At 42.0% G+C, this 25257-nt stretch overlaps 1 protein-coding gene across 6 annotated transcripts in view; it reads right to left on the bottom strand.

The window, feature by feature from the left end:
• The window catches only part of SEC14L1 (SEC14 like lipid binding 1), a 78006-nt gene that overhangs the window by 29458 nt on the left and 23291 nt on the right, over nt 1-25257 (bottom strand). For 4 of the 6 annotated variants that reach the window (XM_075846322.1, XM_075846323.1, XM_075846320.1 and 1 more), the window contains exons 4-17: nt 17541-17690; nt 13837-13968; nt 13297-13425; nt 12977-13211; nt 11017-11126; nt 10709-10898; nt 9053-9141; nt 8291-8361; nt 7623-7794; nt 7402-7536; nt 7170-7304; nt 6763-7014; nt 6499-6677; nt 5611-5712 (exon numbers count right to left, since the gene is read on the bottom strand). In XM_075846322.1, coding sequence (XP_075702437.1) covers nt 5611-5712; nt 6499-6677; nt 6763-7014; nt 7170-7304; nt 7402-7536; nt 7623-7794; nt 8291-8361; nt 9053-9141; nt 10709-10898; nt 11017-11126; nt 12977-13211; nt 13297-13425; nt 13837-13968; nt 17541-17690 — 2081 coding nt within the window. Of the gene's footprint in view, nt 1-1603; nt 5052-5610; nt 5713-6498; nt 6678-6762; nt 7015-7169; nt 7305-7401; nt 7537-7622; nt 7795-8290; nt 8362-9052; nt 9142-10708; nt 10899-11016; nt 11127-12976; nt 13212-13296; nt 13426-13836; nt 13969-17540; nt 17691-25257 lie in introns of those variants that run through there. The other 2 variants (XM_075846321.1, XM_075846324.1) reach the window with 2 other exon arrangements.

Raw genomic sequence — 25257 nt, forward strand, 5'->3', positions numbered from 1 at the left:
AAAAAGTCTATTGCATCGGAATAAAGCCCGTTAGTGACCCACGTAAAAGCACTATGGGGTGGTCACTAACGGGTTAAGCGGTTAAAGCAGCAAATTACAAATTAAATATTACATTACCTTGTAACCTGTTCAGTCGATCATTGAAGCATGCTTAGATCATCACAGCTCATCCGTTTGAGTTACAGTGCTTTTACACGTTTTCAGCCAAGCCAAAAGTAAACGCACACAGATTACTGTCGATTGCAGTGCCGTCCCTGTACTTGCCATAGTTTCGAGTGGCAAGTACAGGTGCAGTATGGCAATTCGCAGCAATCAGTGGCTCAGTCGCACGTTTAATGGCAACCTTACAGACTTACTGCCCCTAAATCAGTACTCCTCCTATTCTCTCCTCTAATCTGATGTTAACAGGTCTGTAGAAACATGGTCACTGCTCCTACAAGCTGGCTAACATCAGATTAGAGGCGAGAAAAGGAGGAGGGAGAGGGCAGAGGGCGAGAAAAGGAGGAGGGAGAGGGCAGAGGGCGAGAAAAGGAGGAGGGAGAGGGCAGAGGGCGAGAAAAGGAGGAGGGAGAGGGCAGAGGGCGAGAAAAGGAGGAGGGAGAGGGCAGAGGGCGAGAAAAGGAGGAGGGAGAGGGCGAGAAAAGGAGGAGGGAGAGGGCGAGAAAAGGAGGAGGGAGAGGGCGAGAAAAGGAGGAGGGAGAGGGCGAGAAAAGGAGGAGGAGGGAGAGGGCGAGAAAAGGAGGAGGAGGGAGAGGGCGAGAAAAGGAGGAGGAGGGAGAGGGCGAGAAAAGGAGGAGGGAGAGGGCGAGAAAAGGAGGAGGGAGAGGGCGAGAAAAGGAGGAGGGAGAGGGCGAGAAAAGGAGGAGGGAGAGGGCGAGAAAAGGAGGAGGGAGAGGGCGAGAAAAGGAGGAGGGAGAGGGCGAGAAAAGGGAGAGGGCAGAGGGCGAGAAAAGGGAGAGGGCAGAGGGCGAGAAAAGGAGGAGGGCAGAGGGGAGAGGGAAGAGGGGAGAGGGAAGAGGGGAGAGTGAAGAGGGGAGAGTGAAGAGGGGAGAGGGAAGAGGGAAGAGGGGAGAGGGGAGAGGGGAGAGGGAAGAGGGGAGAGGGGAGAGGGAGAGGGAGAGGGAGAGGGAGAGAGAAAAGAGAAGTGAAGTGAAGAGAAAGAAACTGCCTGCTTGAGTCTGCTGATGCTGCTGTAATCACAGGACTTTATTAGCTTGCATTGTGTCATTCACATTCCCGGTCTGGTTAAAATATTCATTTTATCAATCTACTCCTGCAGTAGATGTCAGTCAGGAAGCAGTTAAAAGTGTTTTCCCATATTCGATAATCATCACCTCTCCACAAGAGAGGTGATAGATATCCATTATGGGGGGGGGGGGGAAAAAACCTTCAAAGGGCTGCAGTAATTAAGTTTCCTACTCTGCCTTTTACTGAAATTAATGGAATGAATAAAGCGAACAATATAGATAATTTTTTAGAAACTTTTTACATGGGAGGTGCATATCCTAACAGATTAAGACTTTCAAATGAAAAAGTAGATATCAAAATCAATATTTTTCCTTGGTCAGATGTTACAAAAAAACAAAAAACAAAAACCAGCCAGTTATTATACAGATTCAAGGTTTATTATTGTTAACAATTAAAAAAAAAAAAGCTTTGAAAAGCTACCTGTATGTTAAATTAATAATTCGAACAAAGCTTGAGGTCATGTCGTGTCATTACAATGAACTATGGTCACACACAAGAACATTCACACCCTTCTCAGAGAAAATAATTGTTGCAAGTGATATGCATAAGACAAGAAAGTAAAAGCATTGCAAGAGAAAGAACACAATCTTAAAAGCAGAACATTTGATAAAACGGCGGATCTGACCTGACATGATCAGATGCCCTTCACTTTCCAAGACCAAACACGCCCTAAGGATCTCCAATCCTAGCCTGTGTAAAGGTCCTCAGATATTTAATGCCTGGTGGACTGGAAAAAAAGGTGCAATGGGGTGGGGGTCTACACAGTATCCAAAGAACAAGGCACAGCCCTGTCCATCTGGGAAATAAGCCCTTATTTCCAGGATATTAGGGATAGCTTCACAATGCAAGGGGGGGGGGGGGGCAGAAAGGTAGGTGAAGGGTTATCATTGAGAATTACACTCATACCAGGGGCTATGTGGAACTTTGTTTTCGGTGATTGTTCATGGTAAAAAACAAAAGACAAAAAAAACCATTGAATTGTTGTGCATTATTTTAACCCATCAGCTATACCACACGCATAAACAACAATTGAAAGACAAGAGAAGTCCCTAGGAATATCTTTACAGCATCAATGCCCAACTGGCATTAATACTATCTATTGTGCAAAGCGACACCATTTTTCCCTTGAGACCAGACTGTCAACTACAGTCAGCCTATTGCGAGTAGAACAGTAGCAAACTAAAACGCGTAAGATGTGGAGGGGTCAGATCAGGAAATATTTCTAGTTGGTAATGTTATATTTATGATAAGGTTTCACTTTATCAGTGCATGCAGAGATTATCTTTAATCAATAAGGGGGCAGTATATATATATATATATATATCATTTTTTATTAATTTGTTTTTATTTCCCTTTTGGGCAGAAATCTTTAGGACTTCCTACAATTGCAACTCCCTAGATTGTCGGTTAAAATGCTATTTTTTGTCTTAAGAATATTTTTTGTAAAAAGCTCTAACATGCCCGTTTTAGTAAATACTTGCATACTTAAAAGTTTAAAAAAAAAAAGTGCTACAAAATGATTTTATGAACGCTGTACTCCTCCTACAAATGTAAGAATAAATTGACAACTGGGTGTTAACATTCCGCTTGTCGATAGTGTGCGTCTCTCCATAGTCTGACACAGTCAGCACTGATTGGGCAGTGCCAACGTAGAGAGATACGCTCCACTGATAGGTGGAATGGGAACGGCACAGTTGGCAAATTATTCCTACATTTCATGGAGGGAAACCAGAAACAGCACAGTGCTACGGTTAGTTATTTAATGGTGAATGCAAGAATTTACTAATACAGACAGATCAGTAAAGAGAGCGGTCTTCTAAGTAATTGTAGAACTGTAGTAAACTGTAGTAATAGCACACTTGGGCCTGAAGAAAATTTATACACAGAACTTTTTGAACACAGAGTAGAGTTCCTGCTCCAACTACAGCTTAAGGCCAGGTCCAGGGACCGGAACCTCCAAAATTGTAACCAGCACTAATGCCAAAATAAGAACCTACACCAGACATGACTGACGCAAGAGCTTAGGCCTGGGCTTAGGTCCTAGGCCTTTACGGCTCGAGACATATGGACATTGAAGGTAACAAAACTTGGGATCTCCTGTTCCCACATCTGGCCATTCATAGAGGGAGTTACTTGTCATGGCAGTTGATTTTCAAGTTAGAGTGGCAATCTTTCAATTATATCAAGAATATGGAATACTGAATGTAAATCTGTTAATCTAGCTAAGGCGATATCTAATTTAGCCGTTGTAAAATGTCACTATGACTTGACTACTGACCAAAAAGAGTAAAGGTCCTATTACACAGGCTGATTTTGGCCGGTGCAGCGAGCGCCGATTAACGAGACAGCTCGTTGATCGGCACTGGTCTGCTCCTGTCACAAGGAGATATGTATGGGGACGAGCTGTTGTTACTCCGCCTGTCTCCATCAGGTCTGCAGCACGTCTCCCTGTTCACACCGGGGGATGTGCTGCCGACAACGCTAATATTTCACTTTTTTCAAAACAATACGACCAGCAGATGATTGAGCGTTTGCTCGTTTATCTGCTAATCTCTGCCCTGGGCAATCATCGGCAACGAGCCTTCTATGAACGATCATCTGCCCGATCATTGCCCAGTGTAAAATCCCCTTAAACAAATTTAGACAGTCCTGTTGAGGGGCGTCAAGCATTGTGCGATAAATATGGTCTAATTTATTAGGATCTTTCTTTGCAAGCATATGGTGTCACCTCTGTAGCCCATCTGTAAATCAGATGGACTAGATTCCAATGCCCTAGGACGTCATCTTCTAAATACATGACTCATGCAATCTGCTAAAAGACGAGTGCTATGAAGATCATCTGTTAGTTCATGCAAGGTCTGAAAATGGTTGCCTACGCTGATACTCTGATAGATCACATGCATGCATTATTCTTCAGGGAGAGTCAATGCTCATTGTCTTGTCTATCTGGAAATACTGGTGAGAAACACCATTAACACGTCACTGCTAGTGAAGTTAGCCAACCCTAATCGCTATAAAAGTGCTCGGAAACGGCTGTGCAATAACCAAGTTATAGGATTATTCTACAAATACCACCATAGCATACGAAAAACATCAGGTCCTTTGCAATAGCCATTCTCGATAAGTGAGGATGAAATTTCATAGAGAATTTCATTTGAAGCTCCAAACTTTCCAGCCGGTGGAAAGTACAGTCTGCCTATTGCGTAAGAATATCACAACTAATAAATATCAGAGGATATGGTGAAGCAGTCGTGTGAGCAGTACATGCCAACTCCTCCGCAAGAGCGCAATAGAAAATATTTCCAAGACTGTTTTTGCCTTGCATTAATCAGGACGTCAACATTCTGCAAATCCCTAAAGCGTCATTCATGCTCTCAGGTAGAGTCGGAGCCCTCTGTCTCGATGGCAGCAGTTCCTACACCCTCCCGGATGAATGGGAGGCGCCAGGAGGGGGGCCAACGCAGAAAGACTGGGGGTCTGAGGGTGTAGAGCGTAGAAAAGTGCTGTCCCCAAAATGAAGGGGAGAGGCGCAGGAGCCCATCCGGATTTGCCTTCAGGTCTTGGGGATGAGTGAAAGAGGGGAGCACGGAGTCAGACAGAGGGAGGGGCTCTCTGCAACAACCAAAATGGAAGGAAAGGTAAAAAAAAAAAAAATAGGTAAGGGAAAGGGGAAACAAAGAAACAAAAATGAAAAAAAGTTATACAGGTTCTTAATAGTGGGGAATACAATGAAGGCGGAAAATTAACGTTTAAAAATGGAGATGCAAGAGCCCAGATGACCATGAATGGAAACACAGGACGGGCTGTGGAGCGGTGACAATGGAACGCATATGTGATGCACATGGAAAAAGAACATAAAGAAAGATTATTAGAAGTTCCTCAACAAATACTAACCAGTTATAAAAGGTATCACAGTCAACTAATAAGCTATGGGGGGGGGGGGGGGGGGGGGTCTATAATAACAAAAGGGTTACAGAAATCTGAAAGAAAACTAGACTCTATAGAACTTATAGAATTTAGGCTATAATAGGGGCACAAAATAGTATTACAATGCAGATACAATGGAAACTCACTGTTATGCAATCACCTGATACTGCACAGTTTTTAAACGGCCCAAAGAATGAAACAAGTTGTCCACAAAAAGCAGATATTACATTTATCATAGTGATGTGCTATCCAACAAATGGAGTAGGCCCTCAGAGTGTGAAGCAATGAGCAGCACCCATAGGTGAATGGGAGTAATGGTAAATGGTTATAAACTGCATCATGTACGGGAAAGGGTACAGTCTGTCAGTGAATGGAAGGTGGTGGACCTGCTTTATCAGGATTACTGGTGCAGATAAAAGTTCAATAGCCAGCTACCTGGACACCATGGAACTGGAGTGAGACTGGCTAGAGGAGGTGGTGGCAGCACTGAGTTGCGAAAAACCACTATGGCTCGATTCCAGGCTGGTCATTGAGCCCCTGAAAGAAAAGAAGAGAGAGACGGGGTGATGAAAAAAACAAAACAAAAAAAAACACAAAACATAAAAAGTACACTGCAAAATAAATTGTCTATATATAGTTTAACATGGTGTGTTTTTCCAACCCGATTATCCAATTGAAAATGGATGGGTAAGGTTTAAGCTACGGCCGTTACAGGTCCAGAGACAGTACCAGCGAAAGGTCCACCTTCGTAACAACCACATTTATATTTAGTGTTCTATTGCAACTAAAATGAGAAGTGAAGAAACGCTGAAAATAGTCCTAATTAAAATGGTTTGGTGTCTATAGCTCCTTCACAGACCTACAGATGTGGTCAACATTATTGGCACCCCTTAATATTAAGTAAACTATGTAAGAGGTCTTGAAATAAAGTGTTCAGTGAAACTGCCTGGATATAAAACTCATTTGTCTACAGCCTTTTGCATCACAGCATCAGAAGTTCGAAATGTGCGGAGGTGGAAAGAGGAAAATGGAGAACACGCTACAAAAGTGGTTTCATAACGTGGAAAAGAAACAATGTGAATGAGAGAGAGAGAGAGAGAGAGAGAGAGAGAGAGAGAGAGAGAGAGAGAGAGAGAGAGAGAGAGAGAGAGAGAGAGAGAGAGAGAGAGAGAGAGAGAGAGAGTGTGTGAGAGAGTGTGAGTGAGTGTGAGTGAGTGTGAGTGAGAGAGTGAGAGTGAGAGGTTAATGACATCCTATAACTAAATCATACATTATGTTGGTAAACACCTTTAACCATATTGTTGCCCAACTATAGAGTTATACCTGAAATCCTCAGAGCCAATGATCTCCGTGTAATACATGACTTTACACTTGTGTGAGGACACTTGTAAGGAGGCAAGAACATCATCCACACGTGGGAGGCTGCTGGTGGCACAGGCGGGCATGCTATGAAACTTCCATTGCAGGATGTAGAAACCCGGCCAGCGGGTCACATGGGAACCCTACGAAAAGGAGGTGGTTTATAAGCATTGGCACTAGAAAATTCAGGGGAAAAAACAACAAAAACTACAGGAATAATCAAGTTACCTGCACACTCTCTCCCTCCTTGCAAGTCAGTGGAGACTCAACCATGCTGTAATCCCGTCCCAGTTGCCAAGCCTTATCAATTAACTGTACATTGTTGCACACAGGAGATGTAATACCATGAGCGCCAAGGGTTTCTCGTTTGGGCACCTGTGGTGCCCTCTTCGAGTGGTAAATGTTAAAAATAATGTCTCCCTTACACACATCAAAGTCCCAGGTGATGACAGAAGAGGCATCTACGATCTGGATTAATATCTAAGTAGGAAAAAAAAAAGAAGGCACTTTGCTTCATTTCAATCTGTATGGACAACCTAGATTACAATACATTAGGTCATAGAAGGAAAGGAAAACCAATAATAATAGTATGTGACACTAATATAGATCCGGATAGTGAACCTCATCTGTCCTACCTCATGCGGTGCCCCCTTAAAGACACTGGCTGACTGGTAAATGGTTTCTGTCCACAATCGGATATCCTCGCTTTCAAGTTCTTCTGGGGTCCTGTACAGGGCTTTGGGAACCAGCCCACCTTCCGAGACTTCACACTGCAATTTGGAATTGAATCATACTTAGTCGTGTGGTTAGGCACAGGCAGTATGTAATATCTCCAATAATCTTATGTACGATTCCTCTCTTACTCACCAAACATTCTCCACCAAGGAAGTCAGGAATTACTTCTTTGTCAATATAATCAATTAATCCTCCAGGACCTTGATAATCATTTCCAGCATAAATAAGGAATTTCTTTCTAGTATTCTCATCTATGAAAGGACTAACCTGAAAAATGACAGAACACCCATATTATAAAAAAAAAAATACGGTGTTCTAAAAAATAAAATAAAAAAAAAAGGCAAAAAAATTACCAATGTCCACAGGACTGGGAACACTCTGGGAGCACGCAATATCAACAGTCGCCCCAGTGTCTCTGGATAATTGACTTCCACAACTTCAATGATACGTAGTAAAGCTTTGACACCTGGTCTCCACAAATGCCTCATATTTAGTCCCTCTAAATCCACCAAACATGTCCAGGAACTACAACAGAAATATAATTATACGTACTTTTACCAATCTGATGTCCCAGCACATAAATAAAAATAATGATTTCAGTCGGTTGTAAGAGCCGGACCAGAACTCGGTCAGTTATTCAGTCCAATGTAATGTAAATGCCATCCTTAATGTATTTTTATTTTTTTTATTGAGCAACAAAAAAAAAAACAAAAAAACAAAAACATATTTCATATATATATTTTACGTTTTATGCTTCGGAGCCCAAAGGCGCCAAGTAATTTTGGTTGGCCTTGATCCCTGCGGATCACATACACGACGTGAATACCATAAGTGCACAATATAGCCATCTAGTGGTCTTTCTACTTACTGCAAAAGTATATGGGATAATACAAAAGACTAGACTAAGAAAAGGAAAAAAAACAATGATACTTTTATAAGAGACCACCAAAGAGTTAAGGCCCCTTTACACAGGCCAATTCTCAGGGAAACGAGCGATCGCATTCACAAAAAAACAACTTACCTGATGGGTCTCCCAAATATATTGGTGTTTTCCTCACATCGCCTCAGTCCTTCCTCATTAATGGACAGCACCTGATCGTAAATTACAGGAGTTAAATAAATTAGTGTGTGAATACGAAACAAAATCAAGCTAAGCTACGGTCTATTCACACTGGAATCCGGGCTTTTTACAGGATCCATGATGGATTTATTTAAAGGGGTTGTCCAGGATTAGCAAAACAGCGCTACTTTCTTTCAAATAAAGAGCGACAGCGGTCTAGAGGTTGTGTGTGGTATTGCAGTTTAGCCCCATTCAATAAAGCGGAGTAACAATATTATACACAACCTGTGAACAGGCGAGAACACGGTTCCTGTAAAACGCAGCCGTGTTTTTCTAAGCCTGTACGATCCCTTTAACAGATCCTTACTGACCCCACTGGACTTCTACCGGGTGTTTGGCTTTTCTTTTTAGTAGCAGCAGCAATCTAGCATTCAGTAATCTGGCCATCAACAAATAGAAAACTGATGGAAAAGAACGCAAGTGTGCGGAGAGCTTGTGTAAATGAAATGGTAGAAACATATGTATCTTTCCTCTATATTAAAAAGGTCAAAAGCTTGCCCTGAAAATGCACAACTGCAACTTGCTAACCTGGTTCTGTCAGATTCTAATCACAGGGCTTGAGGGAGCAAAAAAAATAGGGGAGTATAGTAAGAACACTTTATCGACGTAAAATCAGGAAGTTTTGTCCTCGGTCTGTGTGCAGAAGAATCACTGTCCGCTTACGTGTCTGAGTAGAGACTCTTCACCAAGGGCTCGGACTAAACCCTTTGTGTCCATCTGTCCAAGCCTTAGAACATACAGTGGACGACCATCTGCAAGAGATAAGACATCAAGGAGTCAAGAAATACATCATGGTTTGGCAGACTACAAAGTGCAGATGCCCTTTCCTTCTGGGAATTAGTGGGGCTAGGTCTTGGCACATGGATCCCCACCCAAAATGTAAGAGGACACAGAAAAAAACGAAAATGGAAAAGCCCTTTAATTACAGGTTTAATAAAAAAAGATTATCTGCTTTTAGGACATACATATCATTCAACAGAAGGACTCCATAGCAGTAGTGTGTATGCATTGTATATTTTGCTTAACTGCTCGACAACCGCACGCTGTATATAAACGGCAGTCCGTCCAGGTCCTTAAAGCCTGCGCCAAAGCATATGCACAGCTCGGGCTTTAGCGGACTGCCTGAGCCGAAGCTGCCAGGGACCCTGGAGAGAAGACAGAAGTTTTTCTACCACTTTGGTCTTCTCTGTTCTCACGTACACTGCACTCACTGCGTCTCTGCCTCTTTTGTGCCCGGTGATCATGAGACCGGTCACACGATCACTGGGATGCCATTAGTGGACGGTTGTTACTGGATCTAACTAGACCCAGCACAGCCCGAATGGTGACAACAGTCACTATAACAGGGCTGACTTCCCCTATACTGGGGGCTACTGTGCAGCCCCAGTTACAGTGGAAAATTATAGCTTTAAACAAATAAGATGAAATAAAGTCCACCAATGGTCTTTTCTGACCTTTGGAGGACACACCATAATAATATAAAAAAAAAAAAAAAAACACAAAATACACACCCACCCCAAAAAAACCTCCCCCTACTCAATCATTGTCATAACGATAACCCTGACCCCATTACCCTAAAATAGACAATATATCAAGAGGCATTTTTTACTATAAAACTAAAAAAATCTTCAAGAGGAAAAATTGTGTATATAAAGATAAGAGCAGCCTGGATGGTTTCCGAAAAAAATAAAATAAAACCGCAGTAGTCATGTCGTTAGCCTAGCCAATAAAAAAAAATGTAGTAATTTAACGAACACATGCTAAAAATGGCTAAATGAGGTCTAGTCCTGAAGGCTCAAAATAGCTGTTCTGAAAGCAGCCGGCCATGTTTTTTCTATTCTCGTACAGCCCCTTTAAATGCTGGATCCGAATTCAGATTACTAACTCCATGTCTGCTTTCCAACTATGCAATTGTTCTTAAAAGTACTTTTAAATAATTGAATTCGGCTTCGTTCACATCTGCGCCAGGGTCCCGCTCCAACGTTCCGTCTGAGCTTACCGTCGGAATGGGACCCTGACTGACACAATCACCATTGATTTCAATGGCGACGGATCCGGTCCCAATATTTTACGTTAGTCTCAGTTGTGCAAGGGTTCCGTCGTTTTGACGGAATCAATAGCGTAGCCTATTCCATTAAAACGACAGAAACCATTGGCACCGGATCCGTCCCCATTGAAAATCAATGGTGATGAAAACCTTTGGTTTCCGTTTGTGTCAGTCAGGGTCGGCGGAATGCTCCGATGGAACGGGACCCTGGCGCAGATGTGAACGAAGCCTTACTCTGTATTGTACATGAAAGCTCCCTGCAAGGTACATACCTTTGTCATGGTGATGCCAGCCCCCAGCATAATAATCATGTAGAACCTGTGGAGGACTCCACGTGCTCAGTAGGTAGTCTACTTGATGTTGTTTTCGCCAGGTGAGCGATTGGCATAAGATTTCTCTAGATTTATCAATATTAAAGTCCCGTGCGCGCATGAACCTCAGAATGTGCTCATCTTTGGGAATCTATATAAAAACAGTATAAATATTGAATATGCTAAATAATCATATCCAACAAGGATGCAAATCAGCTTCATGACACCCTTCCATGTAACAATCTAAGAAGTGAAAATAAATCACTTACTTTGCCCTTATGAGTTTCTTGCAGCCACTGCCGCAGACGGATGAGGCAGCTTTCCTGTAAAGGTGTGAGGTCTCCCAGATAACGCTTGATGTAGTCTGCATCTAACTTATCTACATAACAAAAAACAGCAACAGACTAAGGAGATGATGGAGTACTAACCAGGTCAATCACCTGCCTCCCTAGTCTGAGATACAATACCCTTGATGTAGATACTCAAACGGTCAAATAAAGATCAAGGGTAGACCAATGTTAAAAAAAAAAAATCACGCTTTAAGTTTGACATTTTGCACAATGTACTTCACACAAAAAATAATTTATTGCTCGAAATCTTAAACATTGCAAATATTAAAAATTATTAAAAGGTTTCAAATACATTTTTACTTTGAGATATAGCTGCTTTGTATTCTGTAACTGCAACTTTCAAAATAGTTTTTTATTACTTTTTCAGATACAGTGCCTTTGTATCATGTATACAGAGCAGCTGTATCTAGCACTGAAACCTGTAGCTAAAACTGGTTCCGTGTCAGCAGGTCCTGCGAATCGAACTGCTATCGATCACATCCAAGTTCATAACTTAGATGTGATGGATTACAGGTGGATCCGAGACATGAAGGACCCGCTGTCACTGAAACAGTCAGTGCCGCTGACCTGACTGATACAGGTTTCAGTGCTAGATACAGCTGCTCTGTATACAGAATACAAAGCAGCTATATCTCAAAGTAAAAATAATTTGAAATAAAAAGTATTTTGAAAATTGCACCAGTGTTTTGTTTTTTCATTAAAAACACTTTCAAAAAGGTGTACATAGCCTTTAAACTCTCACCCGTGTTTTTTTGCCCGAAACCATGGCAAACAAAAAAAAAAAAAACACGCATTTTCACTACTATGTGTGAATCTAGCTGGACTGGTATGGGATCTGTGCAAATCCCACCTGACAGTGCTGCACATTCATTTCTAACGGAAATGATAAGACATCCATTTGGAAATCTATTACGCAGTGCTATACTGCGCCCCTCTGAACCACAGATTTGCCAAGTCTAATTAAATTGGATGTCTGGTGGCGACAGGTGGAGCACACACCTTATTGGGCAGGTTTCACTATTTCAGCTTTGACTAGTCTGTTGGCATGGTTTACTGCCCTCGTCCCCGTGTGACGGGTTTCATGCTTCAAGAAAGGTCGTGTCCACGCTTTATGTTCAGTGTAGAATATAAAATAGGTTTAGAATGACCTAAACTCGCTATTTATGCATTAAAGCATTGGAATAAGTTATAGAAAGGCATCTTTATCTTGACTTTTAACACATTAAATACACAACGGCAAGAAATGTGAAATTTACTTTTTCAATGGCTTTTGTTGGGTGATCGCACGCTGCAGCAAGTTATCAGTCTAGATAAACTTGGCTACATCTGTAAATAGCGATTTTTTTGTTTTTTTACACCACATATCCCTACGTTTTATTAAATTTGTATTGGCTAATAAAAACTTCTCAAGAATGCTAAGGCCCTGTTCACACTGAGTTTTTTGGCACGGAAACCGCTCTGCAAAACTCGTTAAAAAAACGCCCGAAAATGCCTCCCATTGATTTCAATAGGAGTTCGACGAGTTTTTTTTACCGCGAGCAAAAAAACCGCGTCGCGGTAATAAGAAGCAACATGACCCATCTTGAGGCGGTTTCCGCCTCCAAAACCCCATTTTAATCAGTCAGAAAGGGTATAAAAACACCTCGACGAGTGTCTTGACGAGTTTTTGTCAAACCACTGTGCAAAAAACGTCTGGAGCAGTTTTTGCAGGAGGAATTTTCCTCCTGCAAAAAACTCAGTGTGAACACAGCCTTAGAGTATTTTTACCCTGCTGAAAAAAAACAAAAAGACCTCTGACCACAGGCTAAGTTTATGGGAATTTCTTCAAGTCTAGGCATTTTCAAAGGTGGACTGAACATTTGAGGTCTCAAATACCCACCGTCTGGAGTACTGCTGAGCACCTCTGGAGGGCTGGACGATGTGGGAGGACCATCCCTGCTACTATGCCCGTCACTAAATGTTATGGTAGGTATATTTAGTGCAGGTGACACAGAATGAGTTGAGGTAGATGTCGGACACTCCTGCAGCTTCTCGGGGGCAGGAGTCCATCGAGGCAGCTGGGTAATGCCCTCATCCTCCATTTGCTTCAAGTAATACTCTATGATTTCTTTACCCTACAGATGAGAAAACCTGGTCAACGTCAGACGCACTGGTCCTTATAGTTTAACACCATAACCGCCATGATTGGTAGTCACTTGCCTTTTTGATATTGCTGGTGTACTGTTTCATAGCAATCTTCTCTACCGTGCTCTCAAAACCGAAGAAGGATTTGATGTCCAGGCTAGCAGACTGCTCAAAGCAGGTCCAGTCATCATTGTCAGGGTGTACCTACAGGTCGTAAAGGTGAAAAATGGTTTGATCTACATCACAGTTTGCATTATATATTGTAGCAAGAGAATTTTCAAGCGCATTCCGTATAAAATAGATTTCAATAAAACGTTACATAAACATGTCTGGACAAAATACGGGTACTGTACATGTCCGATATCACTTAAAAAGGGGCCAAGTAATAGAAGTAGTTTTCTTTTTCTCGTCCATAGGATTCGTATGTTATTGTAGTCCAGCCTCATTCACTTCAATAGGGGATGAGCTGCAATACCAGACACAGCCCATGAAAAAGAGTGGCGCTGTTTCAAGATGAAAAGCAGATTTTTTTTTTTGTCATATTGGACAACCCCTTTAAGTTTGTTACCCCCTAATAGTGTAGTCTTGTTGTGAAACTACCATGTGAGTACTTACAGTGTAACAGCAATACTCGTGGATTACAATACGGCTAGCAAATGTCTCGTTGTAAGCTTCAATATGCAGAGTGCGGTCTCGTCTGTTTAAGGAATTTTTTTGGATAAAGTATATGTAGTCTACTCCTGCGATCTAAAAAAACGAGAGAAAATATTTTTATGTACTTGAGTTATACATTATTTCACGGTTTAAGCTCCTCCAGGGTGGGAATTATATACAAGCCTTCCCAGAAATCCTCATTGGCCAACAGATGGTGGACATCGTACTGCAGCTCAAGCTACAGTTACGTGAAAAAGCCGGTGGATTTCTGCATTGATTACTAATAAAATGGTCTGATCGTTCTTTAACCCCGTTCCGCCATAGATTTAGACAGTGTAAATATAGACAGTGCAGTCAGAAGATGAGCCAAATTTATATCTTTGTAGTGCACGCTGTATGATAAATCTGGAGCATCTAGCTATACACTACTCTTTATATTACCTCTTGGTTGACTTTCTTTACAGCGGTGCATTTTAAGTCACGCCCTTTTGGTTAGATCCCACCCCCTTGTAGAGCGAGGCGCAAAAAGTGTCTAAACCCATAATAAATGTTGCGCACAGCATGTGCTACAGAATTCTGGCTTGATGTAAACCCAGGTCTTTAGAAATGCTTTTGATGCCTTTTCCAGCTTCATGCCTCTCTATAACCGGTCTACTGAGGTCTTCTGAAGGTGGTTTGCCTCGACGCATGGTTCACCCTAACAAATCTTTCTTGAGAAGAACAGATTTATTAGTAACAAGGCTTGTGTGCCTTTATTTATTTTTTTAAAGGTCATTTTATTAAGACCTCATAGCAAACAGTGGTACAAAATAGAAAAGTATAAAATAATGTTGCAAACCGAAAATAATACAGTAGTACCAAGTGTACAAGGTCAATTAACAAAAACATACGGATTATATACTGTATATACACATACATAGAAGAGTAGAAAAATCTTGCAGCACTCCAATGTGTGAAAAATGGTGGTTTTATTCAGACAACAAAATAGCGACGTTTCTGTCCAACAATAGGACCTTTATCATGCTTGATAAAGGTCCTATTGTTGAATAGAAACTTCTCTATTTTTGTTTTTATTAACTTGAAACTTTTTTTTAACACTTTTATTAACTTCTTTTTGTCCCACTAGGGGGACTTGACAGCCTGCACTTCTGATCTTTAATACATTGCACTAGCCACGTAGTGCAATGCATTAGAGCTGTCAGTCATTCACTGACAGCAAGCCTATTAGGTCCCATCTCTGCGTGAGGCGTAATAGGCTATCGTACGCAGCAGTCCAGGCCATCGTTAGGCCTCAGGTTGCCATAGCAACGATCGGCATCCTCGCGATCACATTGTGTCAATGCCCATCGCTGCAAACGACTAAGATGCCACGATCGCTGTTGATCGCAGCATCTAAGGGGTTAATGGCAGGGATTGGAGCTAGTTCCATTCCCTGCCGTTAAAGCACGGTGTCAGCTGTAACATACATCTGACATAGGCGGCTGATGGTGCAGGCTCAGATTCTGAGCCTGCGCCATCTTGTTACTGCGGCCGGACGCTTTTTAGGCCCCGCCTCTGGGCGGGACCTAGCAGGCATCCATACTTGGCAGACAGGGGGCCATTATTAGCCCTGGGGTCTGCCGGAGCAGTCATCGTTACAGTGCGAATTCATTGCGGAGTTCCGATCTGCTTGTAAACACCATAGATGCAGCGCTCGGTTTTGAGCTCTGCATCTAAGGGGTTAATTGGCCGGATCGGAAGCCAGCTCCGGTCCTGGCCTTGAAGCAGTGATCGCGTTAAGCTAATTACTGCTTTAAAACTGTGTTTGCAGACGTGTCTGCAGACACAGTACCCTGTTAACTCTATGACGTAATAGTCCGTCAGTTCGCGTTAACAGGACAACGTCTGTGACGTACTATTACGTCACATAGTGTTAAGGAGTTAAATGGTTAGAGAAATGGGGCAACCCCCTTCCCCTAGACTGCATCAAGGATTCCCAAATTAAGCGAATAGGCTCAAAAGAGCTACGGCATGGAAGACAGGAGTATTACGGTAACATATTCAAGTCCTGGTATATCTCCCAACACCCATCACGACAGGAAAAATCAGAATTTTCACAGAAGAGCAAAGTTAGGTACTCGCGCCACGATGTAGAGCAATTTCCCACCGTTATAGTCCCTTACAGCATAGGGATATATAGTAGCACAGGAGTAAAGAAATTATGAGTTGATGACGTTCCAACAAGGCAAAGACTTATTTTGGATTGTCGAGTAATTTTGCAGATCCATTGTGGAGCTCTAGTCGGGATTCGATGTGCACGTTCCACACAGAACACAGGAGAAAAGGCAGTATCTCCAAATGTTAACTTTAGCCAATTTTCCAAGAATGCAGCAGGGTCTGGCCTTTCCACACCTTCAGGCAGGCCGATGAAGCGGATGTTACATCGACGCAAGCGGTTCTCCAAGTCATCGACTTTAGCCCGCCATGTGGACTGTTGCGATTCTAAGTTGTCGACTCTCGATCTCAGGGGAGTCACATTTTCCAATTCAGAAATGCACCTCTCAGACCAAAGTCTGTCTGAAGGGCATCAATTTCCTCAGTTAGAACCTTATGAGATTCCGTGATAGCCGTCAGCACGTCCAGCATGAAAGGTTCAGGAAGGGAGTTAACCGGAGTGGAAGGAGGCGGAGGCCTCGGTGCGCGGGGCCCAGATGTAGGACCACTGGATTCATCCATCTCGTCTGTGATTTTAGATTGTTTAGAGGGGGCCCATTATGGGAGTACCCCGAGCAGCAGGGTGGTGCAAGAACGGAGAATCAATTCAGATCAGTGCACAGCCAAACATACGTCAATGAGACGCATGGAGGATCTTCCCTATGTCCATAATCATTTATGTCCACATTACATCTGTGCAATGTATAGAAGTACAGCCACTCCCATGCACAAAATGGTGTTCGAGTCTGCAGAAGCTTCTTTTGGCAAAGTGTCCTCTCCCAGGTTGTATGGGCAGGCTCTGAAGGGGCGTATGCAGGGCCCAGATTGTGGAACCACAGCGTTCTGTAGTTCCGGTATGGCCGGAAGTAGCGGCCGTCTAGCTTGTGCTACTAATCTAGGCTGGGGATCCTTTCCCTATACTAGGCCCGAATATCCGATGTCAACGGAATTAGGCCAGAAATGGCTCAAAATATGCCCCCCAATCGGCAGCAGTGCAGCCTCTGTAGCAGGAGAGAGGATGGAGCGGGATTGAGAGTGCCGTCGGCGGATCCTCCAGAGATGCGTCCGCTACCGCCGGAGTCCAGGCCACGCCTCCTTGTGTGCCTTTATTTAATGGCCAAATCCCCAGTGTAACCCACACTTCCAATCTCATCTCCTAAACTGAAACAACTTTTGACAATTAGCTCTTGGAGAAGTCCGTAACAGAGGTTCACTTAAGTTTTTTTCCTGCACGGTGAATGTTTAATCCCAATTATAGACAAACACAATCAGACTGCATTTTATTAGTAATGCATCAATCCAGGTAATTCCAAAGGGTTCATTCATTTTTTTTCTGGCAACTGTACATGTATTTGACCAAGCCCACCCGAGTACTATTTTTATTTTTTTATGAAAACGAAAGCTTTAAATAGTATGTTAACTTGAATAGTGGATTTTCTTTAGGCACTGATTAGAATAGGTGTTAGACTGACCTTTTTAAGAAGGCGTGGAGCATCCACATCCAGCTTGCAACGTCTTTCCACTGCATGTACTGCTCCGTCTTCACTGAGGAACTCGTTCATGATATCACTACCAACAAACATAGGAATGAGCTGACAAGTGGGGAAGCGACGTTCATAGGCCTGCAGAAGAGGGGGAGGGGAATAAATATTTTTAATAAATACAGTACTGAAAATTATAACATGTATCAGCTAAAATTCATTCAACGTTACAATTACAAGCAATGTTAGTTTTGCAAAATGGTATGTGGCATAAAAATAGTAAAACGACACCATGAACTTTGCAGAAGTACATTAACCAATTTAGTTAACTTCTAAACACACTGGAGAATTTATAGTGTTATGAAAAAATAATTTGTCCCCTTTTTGTAGCTTTTAAATTGAATTTCTGAAGAACTCCCTCAGACTGAAGTCATCAGTCTATGGAACGAGACGAACGTCTGAAATTTATCTGGACATTTTTGGCAACAGTACTACAGTGCTGTGAAAGACTATTTGTCCCGAGGCTTCGTTCACATCTGCGTCGGGGTTCTGTCAGACCTTTCCGGTCGGAAACAATAGCTTTCCGTTAGAATTACCATTAATGACAAACGGAAACCATAAGCAACGGAAGCATTACCATTGAAATCAATGGTAATGCAAACGGAACCTATGGTTTCCGTTTGCCTTTCCGATGAGGGGTTCTTCCGATGGAAAGGTCAGACGGAACCCCTCAATGGAAACCAACACTGATGTGAACAGGCCCTAAGCAAACTTATTTTTTTCTTAAAGTATAGGTCTACCTTTCCACAATTTCTTTTTTATTGATTCAATACATCTACAATAGAAGAAAAAAGAAAATAATATATTGAACCTTGTGTGTTTCTATAGTACTCGGTTGGTCTTTACATGGTTACAGACTATAAAACACTGTGTGGTCTCATTTCAGTCATGAAGGCGGATGGGGGGAAAATGTGTCAAAAACGGGTGCAAAGGAAAATTCATATAAAGAAATAAAAAAACTGAGTCAAGGCTATTTACAAAAGTTTCAGCATTTTTTAAGTAGCGTCACGTCACCCATTCAAATTATTGGGCAATCATGTAATACATAGCTGGGCCGAGTCCGCTAATTGTGGCTAATAGAGAGGGGGATATTGGTAATCAATGATATAGCTGGCAGACAAAAAAAAAAAAAAAATATATATAGATGTGACATGATAAACAGCTTACTTTCTAATTTAAAAAGCAAGTCTGGGGATCCTTGTCGTGGATTGCGAGCTTGCGTCCTTTTGGCCAAAATGATCACTAATACCCCAGGTATTTTTCATTATTACGTATATTCGCTTCTCTTGGACACAGCCGGGTCTTTGATGCTGGGAGAGCATGGTGTGTTGTCGTTTGGCTTAGCAAGCAGGGTAGCCCGCTCTATGAACTATCAAGGCGTCACAAATAGGCTTCTACCTGTCTATACACGGTGCGCCTCATGACTTACACACTATCCCTCCATGTTTCACACACTTGCACCCCATTATTCATTTTTGAGGCACTTTACTCATTACTGCCCCCTATATTTCACCTACATTATTACACTTGCACATACACCATTTATTATTTCTTACTACACATCCCATGCACCACACACTAGGGATGCACGGTGCATCGAAACTTCGATACCGTTTCGATACTGTGCATCCCTAAACTGTTCGATACCGCTATTTCCTGTATTTCGATACGGAGCTGCGCAGCCTCACAGCTCAGTATAGTAATACATGAATGTATGGGAGCGCGGCTGCGGCTGTGTAATTCAGCCACAGCCCCGCTCCTGAGTCATGATAAGTTCGCGGGGTCAGGATGATGCGATCAGCGCTGCACTAATGAGCGGCGGCACTGGAGACAGAACATGGCGGGCGCACTACACAACACCCCCATGTTCGGTCTCCAGTGCCTGAACTGCCGCTCATTAGTGCAGCGCCGGCCGCATCTCCTCATGCTGACCGCGCGCGCACTTCCTGTCAGGAGCGGGGCAATGGCTGTATTACACAGCCGCAGCCCCGCTCTATAACGGCGGAGATCAGAGAAACCTCTCCGCCGCTATTCCCCTGAATGCTGCGATCACAGCTGACTACAGCATTCAGGAGAAAATGAGCAGGGGGGATGCCCCTGGATCGCGTCACAGGGAATTCCTGTGACGCGATCGAGGGCCATACCATATATGGGCAGACAGCCCAGGGTCTATTGACGACCCCAGGGCTGTCTTACCATATTTCATGTTGTTAGGACATACCCAAGTATGTCCTAACAACTGCCTGTGTGCTATCTGTCCACAGGTTAATGTACTGGCACATATCTGATATATGTCAGTACATTAAAGTTTAAAAATAAAGTAAAAACAAAGTATTGTTACATTTAAAAAAAAAATACACATTCACCTTTTTTACAATAAACATTAAAAGAAGTGTCAATACATAAAATATACACATTCAGTATTGGCGCGGCCGTAATAACCTGCACAACAATTTTTTTGCATCATTTATGATGTGTACGCTGTAAAAAAATGAAACACGGCTTTCATTCACTTATTATTGTGGGGCGCGAGGTGCGATGAATTTAACCTCCATGTTCCTCACATTAATAGTAATTAACCCCATCATGTACCTCGCACATTAACCCATTATGACAGAAACATGATGGGATTAATTACTATTAATGTGAGGCGCGTTCAAAATTCATCACACGTCGCGCCTCACATCAGAAAACTGAAGAATTTTTTTATTTTTTATTACTGTTGGCAAAAGTATCGAAATTGGTATCGAAATCGCAATACTAAACGAAGTATCGGTATCGAAGTCCAAATTCTGGTATCGTGACATCCCTACCACACACCACTCCCCTCAAGACTAGTGGGAGTGGCTATTATTATTTAAAGCACCTGCTCACTCTCCTTCATCAGCGTTTCTGACCTGGCTGTGTCCATTTGTTAGTATGGCCTTTTTCGGTGTTTTTGTATATATGTCCCCTTGTTTTTATCTGTTTTGTAATTTAAAAAGCAGAAGACATGCAACCAAAGTCATAGGTTCATCTTTGATAAGAAGGCATCATTCCTACACACCAAGCCGGCTATCTTAGCTTTGATTCAGCTTGTCGCAATAGTACCAGCTCTTCTGGGAAGAAGACCAGTAGCTCTGCATCCAAAAGCTATTATTTGAAGAAGTCGATTATCCGTGCAGTTTCTATTGTCCCTATAAAAATGCTCACTTGGCCATGTTCACTATACGATGCTACAGCCACTTATTCTCCTTGACTGAATTGGGTCATTACAGAGGGATCGCAGCTGTACACCGCTTTGGGACACAAAAGAATGGAGGAAAGCGAGCAGTGTGTGATGACAGAAGGGAAAAGTCAATGACTGCTCCTGGGAAGAGTATTGTTATATAGAGGGATAGTACATTAGGCCACATACTTGACACCAGTTCTTTATAAAACACCCATTCATACAGTTGAGTAGTACAGTAACGGGTCTCAAAACCAGGTCCCGTGCTCAATGATTTTAATGTGCATATGGTTAAAAGCCATGTAAGCCTTTGAGAGGAATTTTATTTTTAATAAAAAGTTCAGTGTGATTGGTGCAACTTTAGAATTAGTTTTTATTAAAAAATATTTTGACTTTTTGTATTCTCTATACAGAGCAGCTGTATAGTTTGCTAAATCCTGCTCCTGTCAGGTTAGCGGGACTGACTGGTTCAGTGAAAGCGGGTCCTGCATGTCTCGGATCCACTTATCATTCAATAGATTACAGGTGGATCCTGCGGGTCATAGACACTCAGGACCAGCTGACACTGAACCCGTCAGGTTCGCGACGGATGTATTAAAGGCTTTGCAAAAGATACAGCTGCTCTGTTTACAAAATACAGAGCAGCTGTATCTCAAAACATAGAAATTATTTTTAATAAAAACTAATTATAAAGTTACACCAATCACATGGACCTTTTTATTTAAAAAAAATCCCTTTTAAAAAAGGTGTACATAGCCTTTAATGCACCAGTAAGAGAGAAAAGTGTTGAAGTTCTCCTTGCTTCTTATTTGCCCTAAGTTTAACCCCTTCCCTCTTTGGCCACTTTTGACCTTCCTGACAGAGCCTCATTTTTCAAATCTGACATGTTTCACTTTATATGGTAATAACTCCGGAATGCTTTTACCTATCCAAGTGATTCTGAGACTGTTTTCTCGTGACACATTGGACTTTATGTTACTGGCAAAATTTGCCCGATACATTCAGTATTTAATTGTGAAAAACACCAAAATTTAGCGAAAAATTGCAAAAATTAGCATTTTTCTCAATTTAAATGTATCTGCTTGTAAGACAGGCAGTTATACCACACAAAAATGTTGCTAACTAACATCCCCCATATGTCTACTTTAGATTGGCATCGTTTTTTGAACATCATTTTATTTTTCTAGGACGTTACAAGGCTTAGAACTTTAGCAGCAATTTCTCACATTTTCAAGAAAATTTCAAAATGCTATTTTTACAGGGGCCAGTTCAGTTGTGAAGTGGGTTTGAGGTCCTTAGATATTAGAAACCCCCAATAAGTCACCCCATTTTAAAAAATGCACCCCTCAAAGTATTCAAAACAGCATTTAGAAAGTTTCTTAACCCTTTAGACATTGCGCAGGAATTAAGGCAAAGTAGAGGTGAAATTTACAAAGTTCATTATTTTTTTCCAGAAATTCATTTTGAATCCATTTTTTTTGTACCACAGAAGGTTTTACCAGAGAAATGCAACTCAATATTTATTGCCCAGGTTCTGCAGTTTTAGGAAATATCCCACATGTGGCTCTAGTGTGCTACTGGACTGAAGCACCAGCCTCAGAAGCAAAGGAGCACCTGGTGGATTTTGGGTCTCCTTTTTATTAGAATATATTTTAGGCACCATGTCAGCTTTGAACAGGTCTTGTGGAACTAAAACAGTGGAAACCCCCCAAAAGTGACCCCATTTGGGAAACTACACCCCTCGAGGAATTTATATAGGGGTGTAGCAAGCATTTTGACCGGCCAGTTTTTTTGCAAAAATGTTTGGAACTAGGCCATGAAAATCTAAATTTTTTCAAATAAAATGTAGGTTTAGCTAATTTTTTTTCATTTCCACAAGGACTAAAGGAGAAAAAGCACCATAAAATTTGTAAAGAAATTTCTCCCGAGTAAAACAATGCCCCACATGTCGTAATAAAAGGCTGTTTGGACACACGGCGAGGCTGAGAAGGGAAAGAGCGCCATTTGGCTTTTGGAACTCAAGTTTAGCAGGAATGGTTTGCGGAGGCCATGTCGCATTTACAAAGCCCCTGAGGGGACAAAACAGTGGAAACCCCCAACAAGTGACCCCATTTTGGAAACTACACCCCATGAGGAAATTATCTAGGAGTACAGTGAGCAGTTTGACCCCACAGGTGTTTTACAGAACTTATTGGAAGTAGGCCGTAAAAATGAAAATCTACATTTTTTTAAATAAAATGTAGGTTTAGGTTTTTTTTTTCATTTCCACAAGGACTGAAGGAGAAAAAGCACCATAAAATTAGTAAAGCAACTTCTCCCGAGTAAAACAATACCCCACATGTGGTCATAAACGGCTGTTTGGACACACGGTAGGGCTCAGAATGGAACTAGCACCATTTGGATTTTGGATAGTGTCTGGGCGCCATGTCACATTTGCTGAGCCCCTGTAGTACTAGTACAGTGGAAACACCCCAAAATTGACTCCATTTGGGAAACTGCACCCCTGAGGAATCATCTAGGGGTATAGTGAAAATTTTGATCCCAAAGGTTTTTTCCTGAATTAATTAGAATTAAGCCATGAAAATGAAAAATAAATTTTTTTTTCCAACAAGATGTCGTTTTAGATCAACATTTTTCATTTTTACAAGGAATAGAGAAGAAAAAGCACCCCAACATTTGTAAAGTAATTTCTCCCGAGTACGGTAACACCCCATATGTGGTTATAATCAGCTGTTGACATATATGGGAGCATTCAGAAGAAAAGGAGCGGTATTTATCTTTTGGAGAATAGATTTTGCTGGAATGGTTTGCGGACGCCATGTTGCATTTGCAAAACCCCTGATGTACCAAACAAAAGTGACCCCGTTTTAGAAACTACACCGCTAAAGGCATTTATCAAGGGATGTAGTGACAATTTAGACTCCACAGGTGTTTTTTCAGAAATGAATACGCAGTGGATGGTGCAAAGTGAAAATTGCAATTTTTCCACTGATCTGCCCATTCACCACACAAGATGTTGTGCCCCTGGAGAATGTTACCCCATAAATTGTTAAGCGGGTTCTCCCGGGTATGGTAATGCCTTACTTGTGGCCATAAATTGCTGTTTGGGCACGCTGTAGGGCTAAGAAGGGAAAGACCGCCATTTCGAGCATGGATTTTGCTTGGTAGTTTTGTTTGAGTTTTGCTGGTATTCAGTTTATAATGTGGTGGCATATGTAATCTGTGCGGAGAACATCAGGGGTATATGTAAGCTGGGCGGAGAACATCAGGGTATATGTAATCTGTGCGGAGTACATCAGGGTATATGTAATCTGTGCGGAGAACATCAGGGTATATGTAATCTGTGCGGGTACATCAGGATATATGTAATCTGTGCGGAGAACATCAGGGTATATGTAAGCTGTGCGGGTACATCAGGGTATATGTAATCTGTGCGGAGTATATCAGGGGTATATGTAATCTGTGCGGAGTACATCAGGGCATAATAGGAGGGTATAATAATGGGGTAAATAATACAATTATCCATAGATGTGTGTTACGCTGTGAAGCGATCCGTTATGCGCAGGCCGGTGTCACACTGATAAACTGTTTTCTTTCTTATCCCCCTTCTGTAACGCTCTGCACCTTTTGGGGACTTTTTCTCCTTCGTAGTTTGGGAAATATTACAGGGAAAGTTTTGCGCTAGTATAATACGGGCGCCCTCGCTTCCAGCGGATGTGCGATGTCCCTTCCCTTTCCTAGTTCCTAAATACTAGGGCCCTGAAACTGAAGGAATGTTCCCCTCCGGCCTGCGCATTGAGATGTTTTTCCTCACCGCATTACTAGTGCCGTAACTTTTTTGGTTTTCAGTTGATTGGGCGGTGTGCGGGCTTGTTTTTTGCGAGACGGGCTGTAGATTTCATTGGTACCATTTTGGAACACATACGACTTTTTGATCACTTTTTATTTCATTTTTTGGTAAAGGAAATTACCAAAAACAAGCAATTCTGGAATCGTTTTTTATTGTTTTTTTTATCGGCATCCACAGTGCGCCCTAAATTACATGTTAGCTTTATTCTGCGGGTCGATACGATTACGGCGATACCAAATTTATATCGTTTTTTTTATGTATTGCGGCTTTTGCACAACAAAATCACTTTTTTTATAAAATCATTTGTTTTCTGTGTCGCCATATTGTAAGACACATAACGTTATTATTTTTGCGTGCACAAAGCGGTGTCAGGGATTATTTTTTGCGGGACGGATTGCCGTTTTTATTAGTACTATTTTGGAGTAAATGTGTCTTTTTGATCACTTTTTATAGCATTTTTTGGAAGGAGATGTGACCTAAAAACAAAGATTCTGGCGTTGTTTTTCATGTTTTTTTTTTACGGCGTTCACCGTGCGGGATAAATTACATAACAGTTTTGTAGTTTGGGTCGTTACGGACGCGGCGATACC

This window comes from Rhinoderma darwinii, chromosome 13 (assembly GCF_050947455.1).
Source record: "Rhinoderma darwinii isolate aRhiDar2 chromosome 13, aRhiDar2.hap1, whole genome shotgun sequence".
Classification (NCBI taxonomy): Eukaryota; Metazoa; Chordata; class Amphibia; order Anura; family Rhinodermatidae; genus Rhinoderma; species Rhinoderma darwinii.